Source organism: Gopherus evgoodei, chromosome 23 (genome assembly GCF_007399415.2).
Source record: "Gopherus evgoodei ecotype Sinaloan lineage chromosome 23, rGopEvg1_v1.p, whole genome shotgun sequence".
NCBI classification, from domain to species: domain Eukaryota; kingdom Metazoa; phylum Chordata; order Testudines; family Testudinidae; genus Gopherus; species Gopherus evgoodei.
In genome coordinates, this window is record NC_044344.1 from 8115960 (window position 1) to 8137010 (window position 21051).

General features: G+C 44.6%; 1 protein-coding gene across 22 annotated transcripts in view; it reads left to right on the forward strand.

Moving 5' to 3' along the window:
- MAPT (microtubule associated protein tau) overlaps window positions 1-21051 on the forward strand; it is a 117328-nt gene that overhangs the window by 84201 nt on the left and 12076 nt on the right. For 9 of the 22 annotated variants that reach the window (XM_030541063.1, XM_030541051.1, XM_030541052.1 and 6 more), the window contains 9 exons: window positions 1104-1193; window positions 5100-5155; window positions 6705-6902; window positions 8655-8784; window positions 10148-10201; window positions 11354-11619; window positions 16581-16673; window positions 20444-20525; window positions 20921-21033. In XM_030541063.1, coding sequence (XP_030396923.1) covers window positions 1104-1193; window positions 5100-5155; window positions 6705-6902; window positions 8655-8784; window positions 10148-10201; window positions 11354-11619; window positions 16581-16673; window positions 20444-20525; window positions 20921-21033 — 1082 coding nt within the window. The other 13 variants (XM_030541040.1, XM_030541041.1, XM_030541045.1 and 10 more) reach the window with 8 other exon arrangements.

Here is a 21051-nt window from a genome sequence, read left to right on the forward strand (position 1 = left end):
TCTAGTTTTTGGTAAAGATGTAGCAGAAGGAGAAATGGTCTAGAGAAGTGAAGAGGGTTAGAATTCTGGATGGCTGAGTTGTCAGCTAAAGGAGAAGAGCTGGAGGGGATTTAAGTTTTGCATGTAACCTGAGGGATTGTCTACACTGGCATTTTACAGCACTGCAACTTTCTTGCTCAAGGGTGTGAAAAAACACCCCTGAGTGCAGCAAATTTCAGTGCTGTGAAGCGCCAGTGTAGACAGTGCACCGGCGCTGGTAGCTGCGCCCCCTGCTGTGATTACACAAGCCACGTTAAAGCGCTGCCACGGTAGCGCTTTAACGCTGCCGGTGTAAACTAGCTCTTAGAGTGAAGAGACTATCTATCCATTTTCATTCTGGCCCGCACTGTGTTGTGGTTACACAACACAGTTATTGGCAGATTTATTTAGAACAAATGAAAACGACACTTGATTTGACACATGTTCAACTTGTGGCTTTCACTGCCACAAGAGCTAATTAATTGTCCAATGCTGTAACTAGATAGAGGCTGGATAGTTTTGTGACCTATAAAATTGTGCAGTTATACAAGCAAAGAGAATGATAATCAAATGTTAGCCTTCATGGTATACTTTGGACCGCCTCTGTGGACAGAGGCGGGGTAGAATCCATCCACCATGGACACAACATAGCTGATCGCACGCCAACATGTTACTAGAGGTGGAGGGAGGCTCCTTCCTCTGAGACTTTCAGTATGGGAGACAGGATAACTGAATAGGTCTGGTATGGCAAATCCTGTTTTTGTTTTGGTACTCTACCTCTTCCCAACAATGGAGCAGGCAGGCAGAGATGATGGATGATTCAATGTGTATCATCAAAGCAAAGTGGAGTAGCTCTAATTTTAAACCTATCTGCAGGGACAAGATTCCTTTAAAACAAAGAACTGCAAAATTGAATTTTCCACCGCAAGTGGCAGTGTATGACTTGATTGCTATTATCCATGTCGAATGGTTATAAAAAGTCTTTTAAGTCTCTCTTTTGTGTTGAAAGAATGACTTTCCATTGAAATATCTGTGCTAATTCTTTGCCATGTTTGACATCCTGTCCTCCCTCTTCGCCCCCCCAGAAGAGCTGAGCTCCCCAAGGCTATGGGAGAGTGTGGAATATGGAATTCAGGAGCACGTGGCAAGTGAGATTCAGCCAGAAAAACAGGCAGGTGAGGTTCTTCCGTCGACTGTCATCCCTTTATGTGAAATGCAGACTGGAGAACAGGCAGCAGCAATTCCTGCCAGAGCTGAGGCCACGATACCAGTCCCCCCAGGCACGTATGAAGACTTCAGAGCCTTTGAAGAAAGCCAGGAGGCTGTCTCCAGAACTGAGCTCTGGGACCGTGGTGGAAAAGAGGACATTGGAGTGGGTAAAGCGTTGGCAGATGAAGCAGGTCATGATGTGTGCACGGAAGAATTTGCCGCATCAGCAGTTTCCGAATTCTCTCAAAGTGTTCCAAGAGCTGGAATGTTCTATCATGAGAAACGTGCTGCTCAATTTGATAAGTGGCACCCAGGTGTTGATGATGTGGGGTACGAGCCAGTTGGCAACTCCCATGTTCAAGACAAGGCATCTCATTTATACAGCAGAGGTAAATATAAAGAAGAGGCCGCTGGGCATGAAAAGGATGAAGACCGTGACATTGATGAAACTATTCCGCAGGATTCACCTTCCTCATTAGGACAGCAAGACTCTCCACTGCTTGAAATAGCTGAGGAAGCTGTGAAGGAGCATAGCTTTCCAGCAGAAGGCCAACCCAGAGATAACCTGGCAGAAATATCTAGAGAGACTCCTGTTACTGAAAGGGAAGGTCATAAAGCAGGACAGATCCTAGATGAGAAACGGCAGTGGTTTTCAGGGAAAGGATATGATGATGTCACCAAGATGGAACCCTCTGAAAGTATGCACCAAGTGGAAGTTGAAGCTAATATAATTAGGGAGGGAGAAATCTCAGGTTCTCCACTAGACACAACCAAGTTTCCCGATAGGTTAAATAAGGATGTAGCAGATAGAAGTGTTTCCATGCAACAGGAGATGGGGGGAATGGTGCAGGCCATGGAAAAGCAAGAGGCACCCAAAAAGAAACCTGCAACTCGCGTGTCAGAGAAACAAGTCAGTCGGGTTCCTCATTTAAAAGGTGTGTGTGTATATGTGTCTCATTTTCCTGCCCCACGCTTCTTTCTCCAATGATTTGCTCAGGGCAAGGCTGCTAAACCCAGTACTGACACCCCTTGAATCTTGCTGCTTGACCGTTGTCCCCGGATGTTCGCTATGAACAAATCCAGCGTGCTGCTGCTTTTCACCCTTCATTTACTGCTGGCCTTTGATGCATTCGCATCACACTCACGCTTCAGTTGCACGTTCTCTTGCATGGATGCTGACACGCTGCCATGTGCTTTTCTTCCTTTTCATTTCAGTATCCTTGGATTTATCAAAGCTGCTAGGTAGACTCTTGGATTTCATCCATCACTCTAAATATTTATAAAAGAGAAGAGGCATCTGATCGATTGAAACTTTTTCTGGGCATTTCTGACCTAGCGTTCGCATAGAGCAGGCTATAGTTTCATGGCTGTTGTTAATAAACCACGCAGGGTCTCCCACTCATATTTGTTTGTTTTTCCTGAAAGCCAGCCCTTCGGGTCAGCTTTTCTAAAGGTGAGGGAGGAGGAAGGGTACCGCGGGCGAGACTTTGTCCTCAGTTTCCAAGCCCAGTACTATGTGCGCCCCAAACAGTTCTAGAGAGATGGTTGAATCTTTGGTGTATTATAAGAGAGACCTGTGTGAGAGGAAGCCTGTTAGATACCTAAGTATGTCGGCTGAGAAACCTTGAGCCATTTAACTGCTTATCTGATAGCACTGTGGTCAGGTAGCTTTAATTTTAGATGTGCAAGTTCATGCAACAGTGTTAGCTTAACTGGCCTGAGTGCGTTCCTAAATTCAGCCTGTTCGGGCACAAATGCCTTTGCTAGTATGCCAGGCACATTTTCTCTATATTCAAGAACTATTTCTCCTCTCAACAAGACCCGCAGTCCTAAGGAAACCTTGAGAGGTTGCCTGTCCAATGGTGAAATGTGGGTTTTTCTTTGAATTGTTTTAATAAGCAATCAAGATGGGATCTGTAAGAAAATCTGTTCATTAATTTACAAGCCTCCATGTTTTAGTGCCCAAGTATTAAAAACACAGCGTGAGTTCTTTGGGGCCACACCAGCCGTAGACATCCATAGAATTCCGACACTCTTCTGCAGGAATCATTAGCTATTGACACACAGGTTTGCATGTCTGTATGGGTCCCGCACCGTGTTTGATGCCTACACACAGTCTTGGCACAGCTAGCTCAGTCAGTCTGAACGTTCGTCCCATATTCTCTCCATCATGTGAGGCAGAAAATGGAGGATGGAGGCTTCCGCCGTATGGACTGTACTGTGGGGATCATCAGCTGCTGTTAATCCTCTTAAACTTAATAAGCAATCAGAAAGCTTCATTCATACCTCATGACATTAGCAGAGGTTGCCATCACTAATGCCAGTAGTTAATGGGTGGAAGTGTACAGCCTTCCTCTCTTTGAAATGTGTCAGAGTTGCAGCCGTGTTAGTCTGTATCTGCAAAAAGAGCAGGAGTATTTGTGACACCTTAGATACTAATAAATTTATTTGAGCATGAGCTTTCATGGGCTGCAGCCCGCTTCTTCGGCTGTAGCCCACGAAAGCTTATGCTCAAATAAATTTGTTAGTCTCTAAGGTGCCACAAGTACTCCTGTTCTCTTTGAAATGAAGTTGACTGTTTTTTCAGACAGTTCAGGTTACAATATGCTTAAGTATCAGAGGGGTAGCCGTGTTAGTCTGGATCTATAAAAGCAGCAGAGAGTCTTGTGGCATCTTATAGACTAACAGATGTTTTGGAGCATGAGCTTTCGTGGCTGAATACCCACTTCGTCGTATGCATATACTTAAAGTCGCCGGCTTCTGATTGAGTAGCAGGAACAGAAAAGGGGCTAGGTATTTCCCTTTTCAGCCAGAAATACCTGAAGTTCTCTCTAATGCACAGCTCAGCCTTCATTGCACAAGGCACCTTTGCTGCTTTAGGAAATGGAAGGGAATAGTGGGGGAGGTTCAAAGTGACTGCTAGAGCTCTGTTTTATAAATGACCTTGTACATTTCATTGTCAGCCAGAATAAATTCCCAAAGTTTAGAGAAGATACAAGAGCTGGTTTTCCTTTAAAATTAAGAAGGAATTTAGCTGCTGATGGAAAAAAGTGGATTTAATAGTTAACACGCTAGAGTGTAGTACACATTTTACTCTTTCTATACTTCTAATTCTTTATTTGCAATACTGCAGTGTCTGTTGTAGTTCGTAGGTTAATGGAGCTAAGTAATAGTGTAATGGCCCAAGAATCCCTGTGTTCATTATGAATCTAATTTAAGTGGCTTTCATTTGGCTGACGAAGGCTCAAGGGATATTACAGGTTCTGAAACAGAATCCTAAGGAGTAATATCTGCCAGTCAGACAGAAAACAGTACGTCGGGAGAGATGACGATTACAAATTGATTTGGATAAAATTGTTTTTTTGAAGCAATACATTGAAAAGTGATTTTGGAAACACAAGAAGACGCGGTTCTGTTATTTAGGGCCTTCAGCACCTAACATCAGAGGTTTGACACATTCGTGAGTTTTAGTCTTCAGATGTCATGTTTCATCTTATCTGCATTTGATTTTAAGAGCAAAGGGACAGACTTAGGCCTGAGAATGGAGCTGTTCAGAAAGACACCATTAGAACAGTATGTCAATCTTCTTGTCAAGAATGGTCTGGTATAAAACTTGCTGCATGCTTTTGATGCTCCCAGCAGTTACTCTAACCCATCATCTCCTATATTAAGGCTAATCTGTAACACGGCAAGAACACACTTAAAAAGAGGAAGTAATTTGATAAGGACTGTTTTTTAATAGATTTAACTGAAATGAGAAGAAAAGAGAACATTAATGCATGTTACGATAATGCAGGCATTATAAGCTATTTGGTATTTATTTAGTATCCCCAAGAAGAGAAACATAACTGTCTTTATTTACATTTCATCAGCTCATATTGACAGTAAAGACAAAGATGGAATTGATATTGAAGAGAAAAAGCCTAAGGTAAGATAACAGATATGAGAGATGATGTAAGCCTTCTGTGTGTGTTCTTGACTCCATCTATACCCAACTGCTTTTGACCCAAGTCATCTATTTGTTAGGAAACCTTGCCATTAATTTCCAGTTTTCTTTTCTGTTAGTGTGTGTTTGTGTTTTCCCCCACTGCCTTTGAAAGGTGCAGCCATTTTAAATCATGAACCTTGGAAGAATCAACTCATAACAAAACTGTGAAGTTTAAAATTAAACTGCTGGGTTTTGTACTAATTCAAAGAAAACCCCAAGGTACACGGCAGGAGTCCAAAGTGTTTAACTTTCCAAAAACTATTACTTTAAATAATTGGGTCCCAGTCCTGGAGGCAGATCCATGCAGCTGCGAAGGTAAGCCTTGTGAAATAACAGTTGCAGATTTGGGGCTTTGGTTGGTGAGCCAGCTCTTCTGAACTTACATAACTGCCCGTTTTGGGAACAAAGAAAGAGCAGGACTGGGAATTTGTTCTTAGCAACAGTTAAAAAATTGTCCCTATCCAACAGTGTTATGTTCTGAATTATATGCACAGTTTAATACTGAGAAATTCCATAAGACTGGAAGAGTGCTAATGTTATGCCAGTATTCAGAAAGTGCAAAATAGATGACATGGGTGTAGGAGGACTGACACCAGTCCCAGACAAAATAATTGAGAAGCTGATCCAGGATTAAATTAATTAAGAATTAAAGGCTAGGAATATAGTTAATGCCATTCAATGTGGTTTTATGGAAAATAGGTCTTGTCAAACAAACCTGATTTCATTCTTTGAGGAGATAACAAATTTGGCTGATAAAGGTAATTGCATAGATGTAATATACTTAGACATTTGTAAGGCATTGACTTAATACCAAACGACATTCTGATTAAAAAATTAGCACTATAGAATATCAGTAAAGCACAGTTAAATGGATTACTGGCTAACTGGCAGATCTCAGAAAGTAGTTGTCAGTGGGGAGTCATCATCGAGTGGGATTGTTCTTTTCCCAGAGATTGGTAGTAGCCTGATGCTATTCAGCATGTTCATCTAATGACCCCTGGAAGTAAATATAACATCACTGGCAAAGAAAATTGGTAGGTGAGAGATTGGCGGAATGGTAAATCATGATGACAGGGCAGTCAGACAGGGCTATCTGATAGCTTGGGAAGCTGGGCCTATTTAAACAAAAAGTGTTTTAATACAGCCAAGTACAAAGTCCTACATCTAGAAGCAAGGAATGCAGACCATGCCCACAGAATTGAGGACTGTATCCTGGAAACCATGTCTTAGGGCTTGTCTACACCACGCAACTTTTAGCGACAAGGCTGTGTCGACACAGCCTTGTTGCTAAAAGTCAGCATGTGTAAATGCTCTTTGTCGGTACTTTGGCACTTTTGCCAACTAAATACTTCCAACCCCGCAAGCAGCATTAGCTTTGTTGGCTGGAGAGCGTTTTCATATTTGACTTTAACCATCATCCCTTTTCAGTTTGCTCTTTTCTCATGCTGATTTTTTTAATTTTATTTTTATTTTGTTTACTTGTTTGAAGACATCCACACCTTCCTCTGCCAAACCCCTGACAGATAGATCCTCCATTACCCCCCAACGACCCTCCTCTGTTAGTACAACCCCTTTGAAAAACCCCTCCAGTCCTGCTGAGTCCTCAGTACCAGCTTCCACTCCTAAACGAGTCTCTTCTATCACATCCCGACCTGCCAGTACAGGAATGAAAGAAACAAAGCCAAAGGTAAGGAAATGGGTGAAAAACCAAAGCTACCTTTAAAAAACGATGAGTTGCCCGTTCCTGACTGATTCCTGCCAATGCTGACTTAGATCAACCTGTCTCTCCATGCTGAAATATGTTCTGAGAGCATGTGTAATGTCTCCTGCTTACTCCACGTTACTTAACGGAGGAGGTAAATCGGACTGAAAATTCTCTCAACCGAGACTGTGAATCGCTTCAGTCAGGAATGGCCAGACAACCATTGTAGCTTGTTTATGGGGTGGCTGGAGTACCTGATGTTAACAGTGTTTATTTAAAAAAAAACCCAAAACAACTAAGTAGTGTGTTACCATGAAATCCTTTCCTGTTCTTGGTTAGGGGATGTTGTTTGGAGTAGTTCTTGTGGAAATTTTATAATTCAGTGTTGTACAGAGCAGTCACGTATCGCTGATCTGCTGGGAGGGTCCCTTGGTTTGCATTCATTTAACGCTGTTTTTTAAAACCTCTCCTCCGTTTTGCAGAAGGATTTTGTCTTGTATTTCAGTGAAACGTTGACTTCTTTCATATTGCAACAATATTGTTGGTATTTATGGGTGCATTGACATAGTCTTCTTGTATATATCTCATATATTGGAGTCAGGTCTTCCATGCTACAAAATTATGCAGAAAAGACAATACACCGCCCTGTAACAGGGTTGTGGCTCATTCTATGTATATTTAAAAAAGACTTTTAGAGTTTCCATTCATATAACTTGTTAAAACCTGAAGGAGAGGGAGAACAGAAATTGTATATCTTGAATAAGAGGATGAGCTTCAGTGCTAAAGAATTTGAAGCTGCCCCGTTCTGATCCCCGACATGCAGGCGTGCATTGCTTCAGGGCTGGTGTATGTTTTTAAAAAATGAAAATTTCACATTCATAGTAAGAAATAATGCTTAGCGCTCTCTCTTCCTGACAGAGAAAAAACAGTAACAACATACTCAAGCTTTTTTTTATTAAAAGCAAGAGCAGTGGTTTGAAATTGTTGAGCTCTGACCAAGAGCACCTTAGCTTTCTTTTTCACACTTCTAATGGAAGTTTTCATGCCTAGTCCTGCGTCAGACAGGGAGTAAATGGAGTTGAACCCATTTTAGAAAGCTGCCCTGCAGGATGAAAGGGGTTAATAAACAATAAACTGCAGAGGAAATGGGGAAGAAGGATATTTTATTCTGCTTTTGACTTTTTAAGCACCAATGACCAGCCTAAACAAGCTTTATATCTGAATTGGCCCAGCAGAGTTAACTTTTCATAAACTTTTCAGCACCCTAAAAGGGCTGTTGAATGAACATAAACCACAATTGATCAGAAATGAGGAAAGGAAGCTTTTGTTTTAGGAACAGGTGAAGGACATTGACTTGCTTTTCAGCCAGCCCTGCTAATTGGGATGGGTAGCAAAGCATTTCATGGCACTGCGTGACTGAAGTGAACGGCTTGCATGGGAAAGTGGGCTTCCAGTCACTGGGACTGGTGCAGCCAGCACATCATCATGGGGCAGCATCCTAAGGGCGGTGACTCATACAGCCATTTTAGTGATATAGCCAACCCTCTGAACCTCGTGGCAGAGTCCCGGGATGGTGGGGGCAGGAGCTGAGGAGTGCTTTGCAGGCTCTCTGCTATCTGAGTGAAGAAAGTAACAATCTTGAGAATGTCCCTTCACTGGGCAGTTGTTTGTTTGTTTGTTTTTTCTTGTGGGTCTGCAAACCACATGGTAAATGTTTGTGCCCGATTCCGCCTCCAGGGTCCGGAGATGAAAAGCGGAATGAAGATGGCTGCTCCCAGGTCTGCAACACAGACTCAGAAAAGCCCAGCCAATGCTACCCGGATCCCGGCAAAAACGCCCACGGCCCCCAAGACGCCTCCCAGTGCTGGTAGGATGGAGTGTGTGCTGCATGCAGCAAAATCCCCAATGGACATTCAGCACGTTTACAGGGAGGCAGGAATCTTCTCTTTCCAGAAAGCACTGGGATTGCCCCTCCCTAAAATCACTGACCGGGCCAGACTTTGTGAGCACATCTATTTTTGAGCATACTGTGTCACAAAGCAGCCTGTCTGCACTTACCCCCCTTTCTCCTGCTGCAGGAGCAAAATTCTCCTTCCCGAGCCACTCTGCAATGTCAGGAGTCCAGACCCATGGGGAGATGTGGAAAGATGAGTGTTAGATGGACCGTGCTTTTTCTTCATGGGTATGAGGGCGTGAATAGTGCAGCCCTGGCGGAGCCTAAAAGTAATAGGTGATTTCCCTTGTCTGGGAAAAATGATCCGTCTGAAACTACCCTCTTGGGTACTGCAATGTCCAGCCAAGACTCCATAAGAGCTGGAAAAAGAAGGGGGGAAATCTGGCCAGTCAATCTAGCAGAGGGTTCAGAGTGAATTTTCTGTAGGGATCTTCCCTGTGGTGAAATCCCCCAGTATCTGGAATGCTGCTGGTGTGAGACAACCTGCTTTGCCTCTAGTGTACTGGGAGATTGAGCAGTAGCAAAGTGGGGACGAATAAATCTTGTATTTCATCTAACTCTTGAACAATGTAGTGTTCTGCCTATAGACGTCCCTTTCAGTGAGAAGAGGATCCTTTTATATGGGTACAGTTAGGTAGGGTGGGTCTTCCTGTACTTTGGGGAACCCTATAGAATAGCCCCTAGGGTTCATTCACTAGGGTAAGATAGAATAAGGAGTGCGGGTGTGGTAGCACTGGTTCGTATAACATCCATCACAGTTTTGTGTGTATTGAGCTATGAATAGTTTTTGTGTAATAAGCCTGGTTGGTTAATGGTCTGTCTGCTTCCTTCATATAATCGTCTTGGTTTAGGATGACACCTGCACCTCCTTTATCCTCTGGTTAGATCCCTCTGGGAGTACCATTTATTGGATGCGCTCTGCTCTCATTTGGAAGACTTGAGCTGCTCCATTTTTTACTCCAGCTAGTTTTTCTTTTTTATTTATTGATAGATCTTTTAAAAGGCCAATCATTCATTCCTGAAAGGGGCTAGAGCTGGGGATAGAGGCAACTTTGTATATCATTTTTATTTAGGATACATTCTCCTAACAGTTATGGGGGGGATTAAGCCAGTGCTCTTGATGCTCTCTGAGGATGCTTTCTGCTCCAGAGGTCATAAATTACCTTTAAAATCATGTGTCCTGCTGAATATTTCTTCTGTTCATCCAGACACCGCTAAAACCTTTAACGTTTGAAGCGTAATTGATTTTACTAAAGTTTCTTTAACTTTCTTTCAGCTGGCAGGAAGGAGCAGAGAAAGCCGCCTACCACAGCAGCAAAATCTGAGAAAGGTAAAATGTAAGGCTTCCCCCCCCCCCCCCGTTCGATCTTGGAAACAATCAAGCTGCTCAGCTGTCTGAGCTGTTTTAAAAATATTTTGCAATGTCAGTGTTTTTCCTTTTTCATATTTTTTTTAATTACAAAAATTGCATCTGAATATTTTTGTTTGTAGCTTCACAGGCATTGAGAGGTTAATGTCACAGCCCTGTGCAAAGCTAGTTTTTCATGATCTGTGTTCAGAAAACCAGCTTAATTTTGTGTGTTGGGACCGGGCTCTCATTCGCTGTTAAGTTGAAATTGCAGAAATGCAGGTTCCCAGCACTGTTCCACTCCTGTTGCATGGAGCAAGTCAACAAAAAGTGTTAGTCTCCCCCAGCTCCCACACTGGTCCTGAGTGAGTGAGATTGAGAAAGAGAGTCTGTGTCCTGGTTAGTTCAAGAGGCAGATTAGGAGTCAGATTACCTGGGTTTCATTCCATACAGATGTTGGTAAGAACCATGGTGGATATTGCCTAAGAACGCTGGTTGGGTTTTGAGCATGGGTCAGATCGTATGTAAAGCTCCAAACCACCATTCTATCATTCCTGCCTCTGCCATTCATGCTGAGTGGCTGTGGGCAAGCTGTCCCACATCCCCCCTGCTCTGTGCCTCAGTTTCCCCATCTGTTAAATGGGGACAGTGATGTTGACCTCCATGTAAAATGCTTTGAGATCTGCTGATGGAAAGGTGTACAGAAGAGGTAGGTATTATTTTTGACTAAATGTTTGCAAAGTGCCTTGAAATCCTTAGATAAAAATGCCTTCCTTCCCAACCCCTGTGATCCCCCGCGCTGTGCCTGTCCCTTCCTTCAGGATTCTCCTCTGCAGAATCGTTACTCCGTCGTCTCGATTCACTGGTGTTTGTTTCTAGCTAGCCCCTCCCTTTGTAAACCAAGATCCTCCCCAGACTGTGACCTCGTAGGGGGATGGTCAGTACTAGTCATCCCCTTGCTGGTAAGTAACAATCGGAGCAACTTGTGAATGTTGATTCCGTGAGCGTTCCGCATGTCGAATAGCAGGTGGGCGTTCTTGGAGCAGATTGATCCATTCCGTAAACATTGGCAGCACTTTGCACAGCAACCCCGTGCCTCCACCCTGCTGTTACATGTGTGTCTGTGAATTTCAGGTGAACCAGCGAAGTCTGGAGACAGAAGTGGTTATAGCAGCCCTGGCTCACCCGGCACCCCCGGCAGCCGTTCCCGCACGCCCTCCCTGCCAACTCCCCCGAACAGGGAGCCCAAGAAGGTGGCAGTGGTTCGCACACCACCGAAATCCCCTGCTTCTGCCAAGAGCCGCCTGCAGACGTCTACCGCCCCCATGCCTGATCTGAAAAACGTCAGGTCCAAGATTGGTTCCACTGAAAACCTGAAGCACCAGCCAGGAGGTGGAAAGGTAAATCCTATATTTGCTTTCCACATGGGTGTCAGCAGATGCTGCATGGAGTTTTGGCTTACAGCGGAGTGCTCTCTCTTGATTTATAATAGAAGAGCTGCTTGCGGCCTCTCACGTTGAAGCAGCAGCAGTGGATGACAGTAGCTTGCTTAAGTTCCAGCCAGTATCTGGTTTAGAATCTCATCAAGGGAACTGGGTGGTTATGCTGAAATTGCTGGCCTGGCTTAGTGAGCCAAGGGAGGGGGCATGGGCTGCAGAGCCTGGGCTCCAGTCCAAGCGGCAGCCTCAAAGCGCTGTCTGCACAGCTTAGAGCGCTAGTGCAATCCCTGCTAGCCGGGCCGGGCTGTAGCCTTAGGCACTTTTCTCACTCAATATAATGATCAAGCAATTTGTCCCTGGAGCAGCGGGGTTACTATCTGATCTGGGAAGGCTCACAAGCTCGGAATCAAGTCTTATGTGACTTTCTCTCCAGTCATGTGCATTAAAATAGTTTCCTACTACCTTGTCTCATTCTGAAGGTTCTGCTGCACTTTCCTTTAGAGACCATGGGAAGCTAAGATGCTATCGTGTAATGGGTAATACCTGTTTTTAAAGCTCGTGGACTCTTTCTAGTGCATTCACTTTAATGGGGTTTTGCGGTTGCCAGGGACACACGGACTATAGGAGCAGTGCCTCAGCTAGAGGTTCCCTTAAGGTCTCTCCAGACTGTATTCTCAGTATCCCCTTCCACCATCATGCCACCCTCCCGCATGACACAAACTACTTCATAGGCCTCCAATCCCAGGGCCAAATTCTACCTTCAACCTTTGCACCTCTCTTCCACCACAGAATCATAGAATATCAGGGTTGGAGGGGACCTCAGGAGGTCATACAGTCCAACCCCCTGCTCAAAGCAAGACCAACCCCAACTAAAGCATCCCAGCCAGGGCTTTGTCAAGCCTGACCTTAAAAACCTCTAAGGAAGGAGATTCTACCACCTCCCTAGGTAACCCATTCCAGTGTGTCACCACCCTTCTAGTGCAATAGTGTTTCCTAACTTCCAACAAAAAGAACAGGAGTACTTGTGGCACCTTGGAGACTAACAAATTTGTTTGAGCATAAGCTTTTGTGGGCTACAGCCCACTTCATCGACCTCTCTCACTGCAACTTGAGACCATTGCTTCTTGTTCTGTCATCTGCCACCACTGAGAACAACCGAGCTCCATCCTCTTTGAATCCTCTCTTCAAGTAGTTGAAGGCTGCTATCAAATCCCCCCTCACTCTTCTCTTCTGCAGACTAAATAACCCCAGTTCCCTCAGCCTCTCCTCATAAGTCATGTGCTCCAGCCCCCTAATCATTTTTGTTGCCCTCCGCTGGGCTCCTTCCAATGTGTCCACATCCCTTCTGTAGTGGGGGGACCAAAACTGGACGCAGTACTCCAGTGTGGCCTAACTGGTGCTGAATAGAGGGGAATAATCATGTCCCTCAATCTGCTGGTAATGCTCCTACTAATGCAGCCCAATATGCCATTGGCCTACTTGGCAAGGAGGGCTCAGTGGGAGCTGGGTTTGTATCAGAGGGCGGAGTTTAGACTTGTGTCTGGAACGGTAAAACAGCTGATGTTGAGACAGTGAAGGGGAGCAGTGCGAGGGAGCGCGAGCGTAAATGTCTGAGCAAAGTAGTTGATGGAAATACAAATAATTAAAACAAACATGAGCCTTTTCAGCTGCATGGTTCCTTTTATGGACCTCACTGTATCCCGTTTACAAGGAGAACCCCACGACAATGGGGGCTGTGTAGGTGTGCAGGGGGAAGGCTGTGTGCTTAGGAGAAGGGATGTATTAAGTCTGGGCTGCCAGTCAAACTAAAAATGGTTCTTTTAAATAACCTGTTGAAAACCGAAAACAATTGTTGACCCTCAGATAGAATCATCTTTAGGAACCAGTTGACAAAGGAGTTCGTTGTCTTCTGAGGGGTCTTGTTTTCACTTGAATTCCAGGCCACCTCCGTCTCCTGTACTTAGATTTCTTCCCACTGCTCTCAGCCTGTTGGATCGGGGGCCGGATCCGTCCTAGGCAGACAATTGAGGGACTAGATACCACTGTACATCTCATCAACATAGGGCAGTGAAGAATCCCTTCTCCCCACTTCCGAGGGGTGAATGCACACTGGAGGGCACTGCTGGCCAAAACCAGACTTGCTGCATGGGGGGGAGGGATAGCTCAGGTGTTTGAGCATTGGCTTGCTAAACCCAAGGTTGTGAGTTCAATCCTTGAGCGGGCCGTTTTGGGATCTGGGACAAAATCAGTACTTGGTCCTGCTAGTGAAGGCAAGGGGCTGGACTCAATGACCTTTCAAGGTCTCTTCCAGTTCTATGAGATAGGTGTCTAACAGACAGTAGGTCCAATTACAAGAGCTTGCATTTCTCTGAAGGATGGAGCACTATGTACCTCGGGTACTCTCCTCAGCGGCTGGTTGGGAGCCATTTGTGTGATTATACAGGAGATTTGCTGAGTGACTGGGTAAATGTGTGACATCGGCATTTAGATACAACATTGGTATGTCACCCGAGTGGCTTTTTGTAGTATTTTAGGTAACATTTTTTAAAAGGAGCATTTTTTGCCGTCACTGGCAATTATTAATTAAATAGTCACATTCTGCATTTTTATTACAATGTATTAAGTGGCTTTTGGAGTCAGTGCTGGTTTGTGATGCCATCTAAAATTGCAGTCCTCCTTGACGATACCGTTGATACCAACCATTCCTGCAGAGTACTCAGAGCAGAGCTGATGTGCCACTCTAGAGACGTTTCCCCTTTCTTCCAACAGTACAAACCTTTCCCTCTGGCTTCTGGCGTGAACAGCCGCATTCCAACCGCCTGCCTTCGGACACGCAGTAAACTGGAACTGGGGGACTTCAAAATTGCAATAGTCCAGTGGGTTCAAAAGTGAAAAGTCAGTTTATTGAAATTGATTAAAGTCTGTGCTTGTTGTAATAAGCCATTTCCGCTTTGAAGTCAGTTATTTAACCCTCCACCATCATCCTAATGAGTGACCTTCTGTTTCCCTTTTTTACAATAAGAATAAGAACAGCTGAACTTCAAGATGGTTTCCGCTATGTGAGGGGGAAATGGGTGGTGGTCCTCTGGGGATCTTACTGCTGTTAAGTATGCTTGGGTCTTATGATCCCCTTAGTAGGATAAATGTAGCCACAGTGTCCGGAACAAATGGAAGAAGTTTGAGCTTTTGCAAGGCAGCGTAATCTAGTGGATGTTGCCCAGGACTGGGCATGGGAAGTGGAGAAGGTGTTTATTGACTGCTAAGTGTTCCAGGTATTTCCCTGTTAATGGATAATGTCAGCCCAGTGCACTTGGAGGAAAGGCAGACAGCAGGTAGTTAAGGAAAAACAAACATCAAGGGAGAGACAGCAACATCTAACTGAATTGCTTGTGTCAGACGTATTATGTGTTCGTTGGACTGTCTGTGCAAGTGCACTGCTGCAGAGTCACTTAATGACATGCTGTTGTTTTAAAAACCCATCCAAACTGATTTGTTTCCAGATTTGCAGAATGACTAATCATGCTAAGACTAAAAAAAGTTTCATCAGCCCCCAGTTTCTACATCTCCATCATCAGCCCTTTAAAAATGAAATGTAGAAAGGAGCTCTGGGACGCAGCCTTCATGGTAGCAGCAATAACCGGCTACAGCAGCCAGAAGCTTTGCTGAAATGTGCATCTGCCGAATGACCGAGGAACAGAGAACGCAGCCCACCAGGCAATGGAGTTAGTGAAGTGAGGATTTCTTCTGCTCTTACTAAACAGTAACTTTCTCATAAAGTAAACTGAGGGCTTGTCTGCACGCAGAGTCGGACATGGTTAAAACAGAACAACTCCTCCTCTGAATGCAGTTATACTGGTATAAAGGTGCTTATAGATTCATAGATTTCAAAGCCAGTAAATAGCATTTGATCATCTAGTTTGACCACCTTATGGGGAGGGGGGAAACTGTGGTGGTATAAGGTGCCTTTGTCCCAATATAACTGTGTCCACACTGGGGGCTACACTGGTATAACCATAGGTGTAAAAACACATCCCGAATTAAAATGGTTATACTGGCACTAAATCTGTCTGTAGATCGGTCTCAGTTAGTGACAGGCCAGGCACTCTGAGCATAACAGTATGTAAGTCACCAGATTTCTAGCTTGTGTACATGTGCATTTAGAAACAGTGACTCTGTATTTCATATCTACAGCTATACAAAGAGGCAAATCCTTTAGCCTCGTTTGTAATGGAGCTGGGCTGCCCATTTTATCTAGAATTTAAGACCTTATAAAGTACAAAGATGTTGGTCTCCATTCCTTTGTAGCTTTCTGTCTGAGATGTTTGAATCCCTCTGAACCCGTGTGTGGAGTTTGAGCATATTTCTGGTTTGTGCTCTTCTTAGCTGGCTGTTTCTGTCCCTTCCGTTCTCAGTCACTCAGCTCTGAGTGAAAGCGAGTCCGCTCTTCTGCAGCTTCTCCAGTCTGACGGTGTTTGGATCGGGGCGGCTGGGGGGTGGCTTCAGGCTCATTTCTTCTCTAACCCCACCAGATTAGAGTTGGGGAATTTATGCAGAGCCCAGCAGAGTTTTCATTTTCATCATTTGGAATTCGAGAGCACTTTCCGACCCACTTATTACTTGGCATTTTTCCCTCTGAATGTGCTGAAGGAAACTTGGACAGCTGGGTTTTTTGCATGTTTTTCTAGCTTGTAAACTGGGGCTACCTATGCTGGAGACAAGCAATTTTTATCTCGGCTCTAACCAGGCCGCTGTAGAATCAGTAACTTGAGCAGACAAAGCAGGATCGAACCAGCCCATTGGCATTGCTCTATCTACTGGGTGGTGCTCTGGGTTGTTTCACCCAAACAATGTTTGGGTGGTTTAATACAGAGTTGATCTCTGAATGGTGGTGGTGTTACTCATGCTTTTTTCTGGCTGTCAAGGTGCAGATAATGAATAAGAAGCTGGATCTTAGCAACGTTCAATCCAAGTGTGGCTCAAAGGATAATATCAAACACAGTCCAGGAGGAGGCAGTGTGAGTACTTTCACACTTTCATGCACTATAACAAACCTTACTAATAGTGGCATGATTGTGTACACTAAACCTCCAATGCTATCTTCAGCGACCACGCGTTCGGATAGCTATTGGTGATGTGCAATAAATTAACCCATTAACATGGAAGACCTCGTTAGATAAACTCGATCGAGTCCTGTACGTGCATCATGTGAACTGATTTTAACTGAAAATCCTTCAAGAAGACACAGTGTTCCATAAGAAAATATCCTGTTAACCCAGAGGTTTCTAGCTACCTGGAAGTATAAGTGCCTTGTTGTCAGCAGAATGGAGTGATTGTACCAGACAGAAGATTAGGTGGATATTAACGCTCTCTGTGTGCCAGTCGCTGCTATGGACGGTAGCTTAGGAAGTGCAGGCAAACTGAGGTCCCCTAGTTCTGCAAAGTGCCATCTCCAATTGCAACACCATATAAAACACGTGAAAGACCCAGTCACTGCACGAGAGCTACGTTTAAACTCAGGCAGTGGATGGTACATGGGTGGCAGGGTCCTTTTAAAGATCATGCATCTACTTGTTAATGACAGTGTCTCCGGCATGCTTTAGGCAATGGCCTGAGAGGACTGATCAGAGTTTTGCTGGACTTGCTGATATGGACAGGGGGATGTTCCGATTTAAGCTGTTAGCTTAAATGGAGGCACCCTTATAGTGACACTGGTAGCTTGGTAGGGGCCCACTCAGAGTTACATACAGTTTGCAAATACACGCCCAGCCCAAACGTTTTACCTCTACTCGTACGGTCCAGGGAAAAGGAACAAAAACTGCATGTTGAGCTCCCGATTGCACTGCTGAAAATCTGGAGTAACTTAATGGACTTGCACCATATCTCTGAGGGCACAATTTGGCTCACGGATAATAAAGCCAGGAGAGAATATGACAGAGCCAAGGGAAAGACTGTCACAGAGATGAGTGGCCACTGTGCTCTCTGTGACCAGCATATGGGAACTGTCTTATGCTTAGGGACTTACCAAATTCACGGTCCATCTAGGTCAATTTCAAGATCGTGGGATTTAAAAAAATCATAAATTCCATGATTTTGGCTGTTCAAATCTGAAATGTCATGGTGTTGTAACCATAGGGGTCCTGACCCAAAAGGGAGTTGTAGGGAGGTCACAAGATTATTGTGGGGGGAGGGCTACCCTTACGGCTCTGCTGCTGCTGGCAGGGGCTCTACCTTCAGAGCTGGGCAGCTGGAGAGCGGTGGCTGCTGGCCGGGAGCCCAGGTCAGAGCCGTGGCCAGCAGCAGCGCAGAAGGAAGGATGGCACAGCATGGTCTTGCCACCTTTACTTCTGCGCTGCTGCCTGCAGACCTGGGTCCTCGGTCCGCAGCCGCCACTCTCCGGCTGCCCAGGTCTGAAAGTGGCAGCAGCGCAGAAGTAAGGGTGGCGTGGTAGGGTATTGCCACACTTATTTCTACGCTGCTGCTGGCTGCCACACTGCCTTCAGAGCTGTGCGCCCAGCCAACAGCTGCTTCTCTCCAGCCATCCAGCTCGAAAGGCAGCACAGAAATAAGGGTGGTAATACCATGACCCCCCCCGAAATAACCTCCCTGCAACTCCCTTTGGGTCAGGACCCCCAATTTGAGAAACGCTGGTCTCTCCAGTGAAATCTGTATAGTACAGGGTTAAAAGCACACAAATAACTAGATTTCACGGGGGGAGACCAGATTTCATGGTCCGTGTTGCTTTTTTCATGGCTGTGCATTTGGTAGGACCCTACTTCTGCTTATCAGCAGCTCTCAGACCTTTTCAAAGCAATTGACTTCCTTTTGTTTTCTCCTTTCTATGGCTGCCTTTCCTCCCCTTAGGGGCTAGGCTGGCAGAAGGACCTGGCCTCGGGGGTGGTGGTAGGGGTTGTGCTTTCTCCGCATAGGGCCCCACACTGTCTGATTTTTCCCCAGTTTACATGGTGCCGCTGTGTGTACTTTGTGAGAGGCCAGCAGTCTCTGCTCTTGCCACTGATTCACTCTAGTGTGGGCAATTGAATTCATGTTTCTTGCCAGTAAGAACTCAGCTAGTTAATGGGAAATGAGCTGTTGCTATAGCAACATTCATCTTTTTTTTTTTTTTTTTGTAACCGTTGGGCACAGACACTCTGCGGTGTCATCTGATAATCCAGTGAGACCTCCTTTTTCTGCTCCACCAGAGAGATGCATTAGGTGAGGGGTGGTCTGAGCATTGCTGGGGGAGCCAGGTATCTCTGAGATCTGATCTGGGCTCTGGCATGGATCCCCTCCGGCAGCTTGCTTTGTGCCTCTGTATCCTCCTCTCTGAAATAGGGTTGACTTTTCTCTGCCTCCAGCGGGATCATGAGGGTTGGTTAGTTAATGTCTGTAAAAGGGTTGGAGAGAAGGGCAGAGAATTTCTATTTATTATTTGTAAACTGCTTTGAAGATGGAAGGCTCTGTAGGCCCAGAGCTCAAATATGTTTGGTTCGAGCTTGTATTCTTTTATTGGTGACTAATTTAAATGAAAGGTGTTGAAGACTTCCTGGGATGTGTGAGGGAGCCGTGGGTACAGAGAGCAGCAGTGGCTCGGGTTCTCTGAGTCATCCTTTTCTTGCCTCTTGCGTGAATTGCAAGAGCAATTTCCCCATGTCTGTCACCATTACCAGCTCTCTCCTCTGTGATGCCAAACCCTAAGGTTCTCTTTCTCCAGTTTCACTCTCCCTTGCGTGCACAATGTGTGCTCTGGTATCTATGTGCAAGAACCACATTAAAATAAAGGAAGGTTTATCATCACTGGTATAACTATCAGATATTTGTCTTTTAAAGTAACTCTCAGGGATATGGGGATGGTTTTTCCCTTCTGTTTTCTGCTCATGTTGTCATTGCTGGGTGGGTGGGTGTTTGTATGTATCCCAGGCCTTTCTAGAATATGATCTGTCATCAGATTGTTCAGTGTGATCTTTCTTACAGCTACAAACCCAGATTTACTTTAACTGCCCCTGTTGTGTGTATTGCAGAACTACTGTCTAGTTTAACCAGTTTAAATGTTTCCAAAGGCATGTCCAAAAAAAAAAAAAAAAAAATTCTAGGTGCTCAGTGTCATGTGATGAGAAATCTTTGAACTTGTTGGTTTAAATGGCACCATTTAAATGAGATGATGAGATGTACACATTCACACAGGCTCAAAATTTGTAAATGCATTGTAAGTAATGTTGTATGATGTGGTTTTGTGTATTAAAAACTATCACTTTGTAACTTGTGCTTTTTAAAGAAAAACTTTAATTCCATTACATCATTTTTTCAGAAACACATTTCAGTCACTTATTCTGTGCACATTGATCATTTCTGTTCTTTCAGTTTTTGTGGACATAAACTTTGAGTTTTACTTCAGAAAAGGTATTTGTTTGTTGTAAATTTCTCTCTAATATGTCTTTTTTTGGATGATCTGAATATGAAACTTAATTAAACAACATTCCACTTTTTTCCTCTCACTTAAGCACTTTAAACTGCCTTTGCTTTCCCCCTCCTGTGGAGAACGGATGATAACCTTGTGCATGCTGAACACGTTGATTTTAGAGAGGCCGCTACACATGTGCTTTAATGATTTCACGGTTTCTGGTGGCAAGTTCTTCTGTAACTGGGAGTGTATTCATCTTATGGGGATTTACCTGCACTTTATCTCAAATCTGAATCAGGTCCCAGTGTATTCTGTGCTTTTTTTTTTTTATCCTCGGTGATGCTAAAAATGGGGTGTCCTTTCCCTTTTTGTTTTTGATACGAACAGGTGCAAATTGTTTACAAGCCTGTAGACCTGAGCCATGTGACATCCAAATGTGGTTCCTTGGGCAACATTCATCATAAACCAGGTATTGTCCGACTTCGTAGTGCCTGAGCTTTCCAGGGTTTTCTCTGAAGAGCTTGTAACCTAAATTTTAGACATGCCAAGATAAAGAGCAGAGAGGTGGGGCTGGGCTGATGATACAGGGACCAGATAGCAAGTGTGAAAAATCAATATGGGATGCGGCTAATGTATGGACTGTCCCTGTAAAATCAGGACTTCTGGTCACCCTAGCTGAGGAAGAGAGACTTAGAATGGCCAGTGTGGGTACCATTTAACCATCATTATTCTGCACACCCCCCATCCATCAGCACATCTCGGTGCCCAGATGTGACCGCTGTTAAACAGGCAGAGTGCACAATAGATGCGTGACTCTGGAAACCTGGGTTTCGTTCTCTAGCCCCACTCTGCTCTCTCTTCCAGGTGGTGGCCAGGTGGAGGTGAAATCGGAGAAACTGGACTTCAAAGAGAAGGTGCAGTCGAAAATTGGGTCATTAGATAACATCACCCATGTCCCTGGAGGAGGGAATAAAAAGGTAAAAAGCTGCACGGTG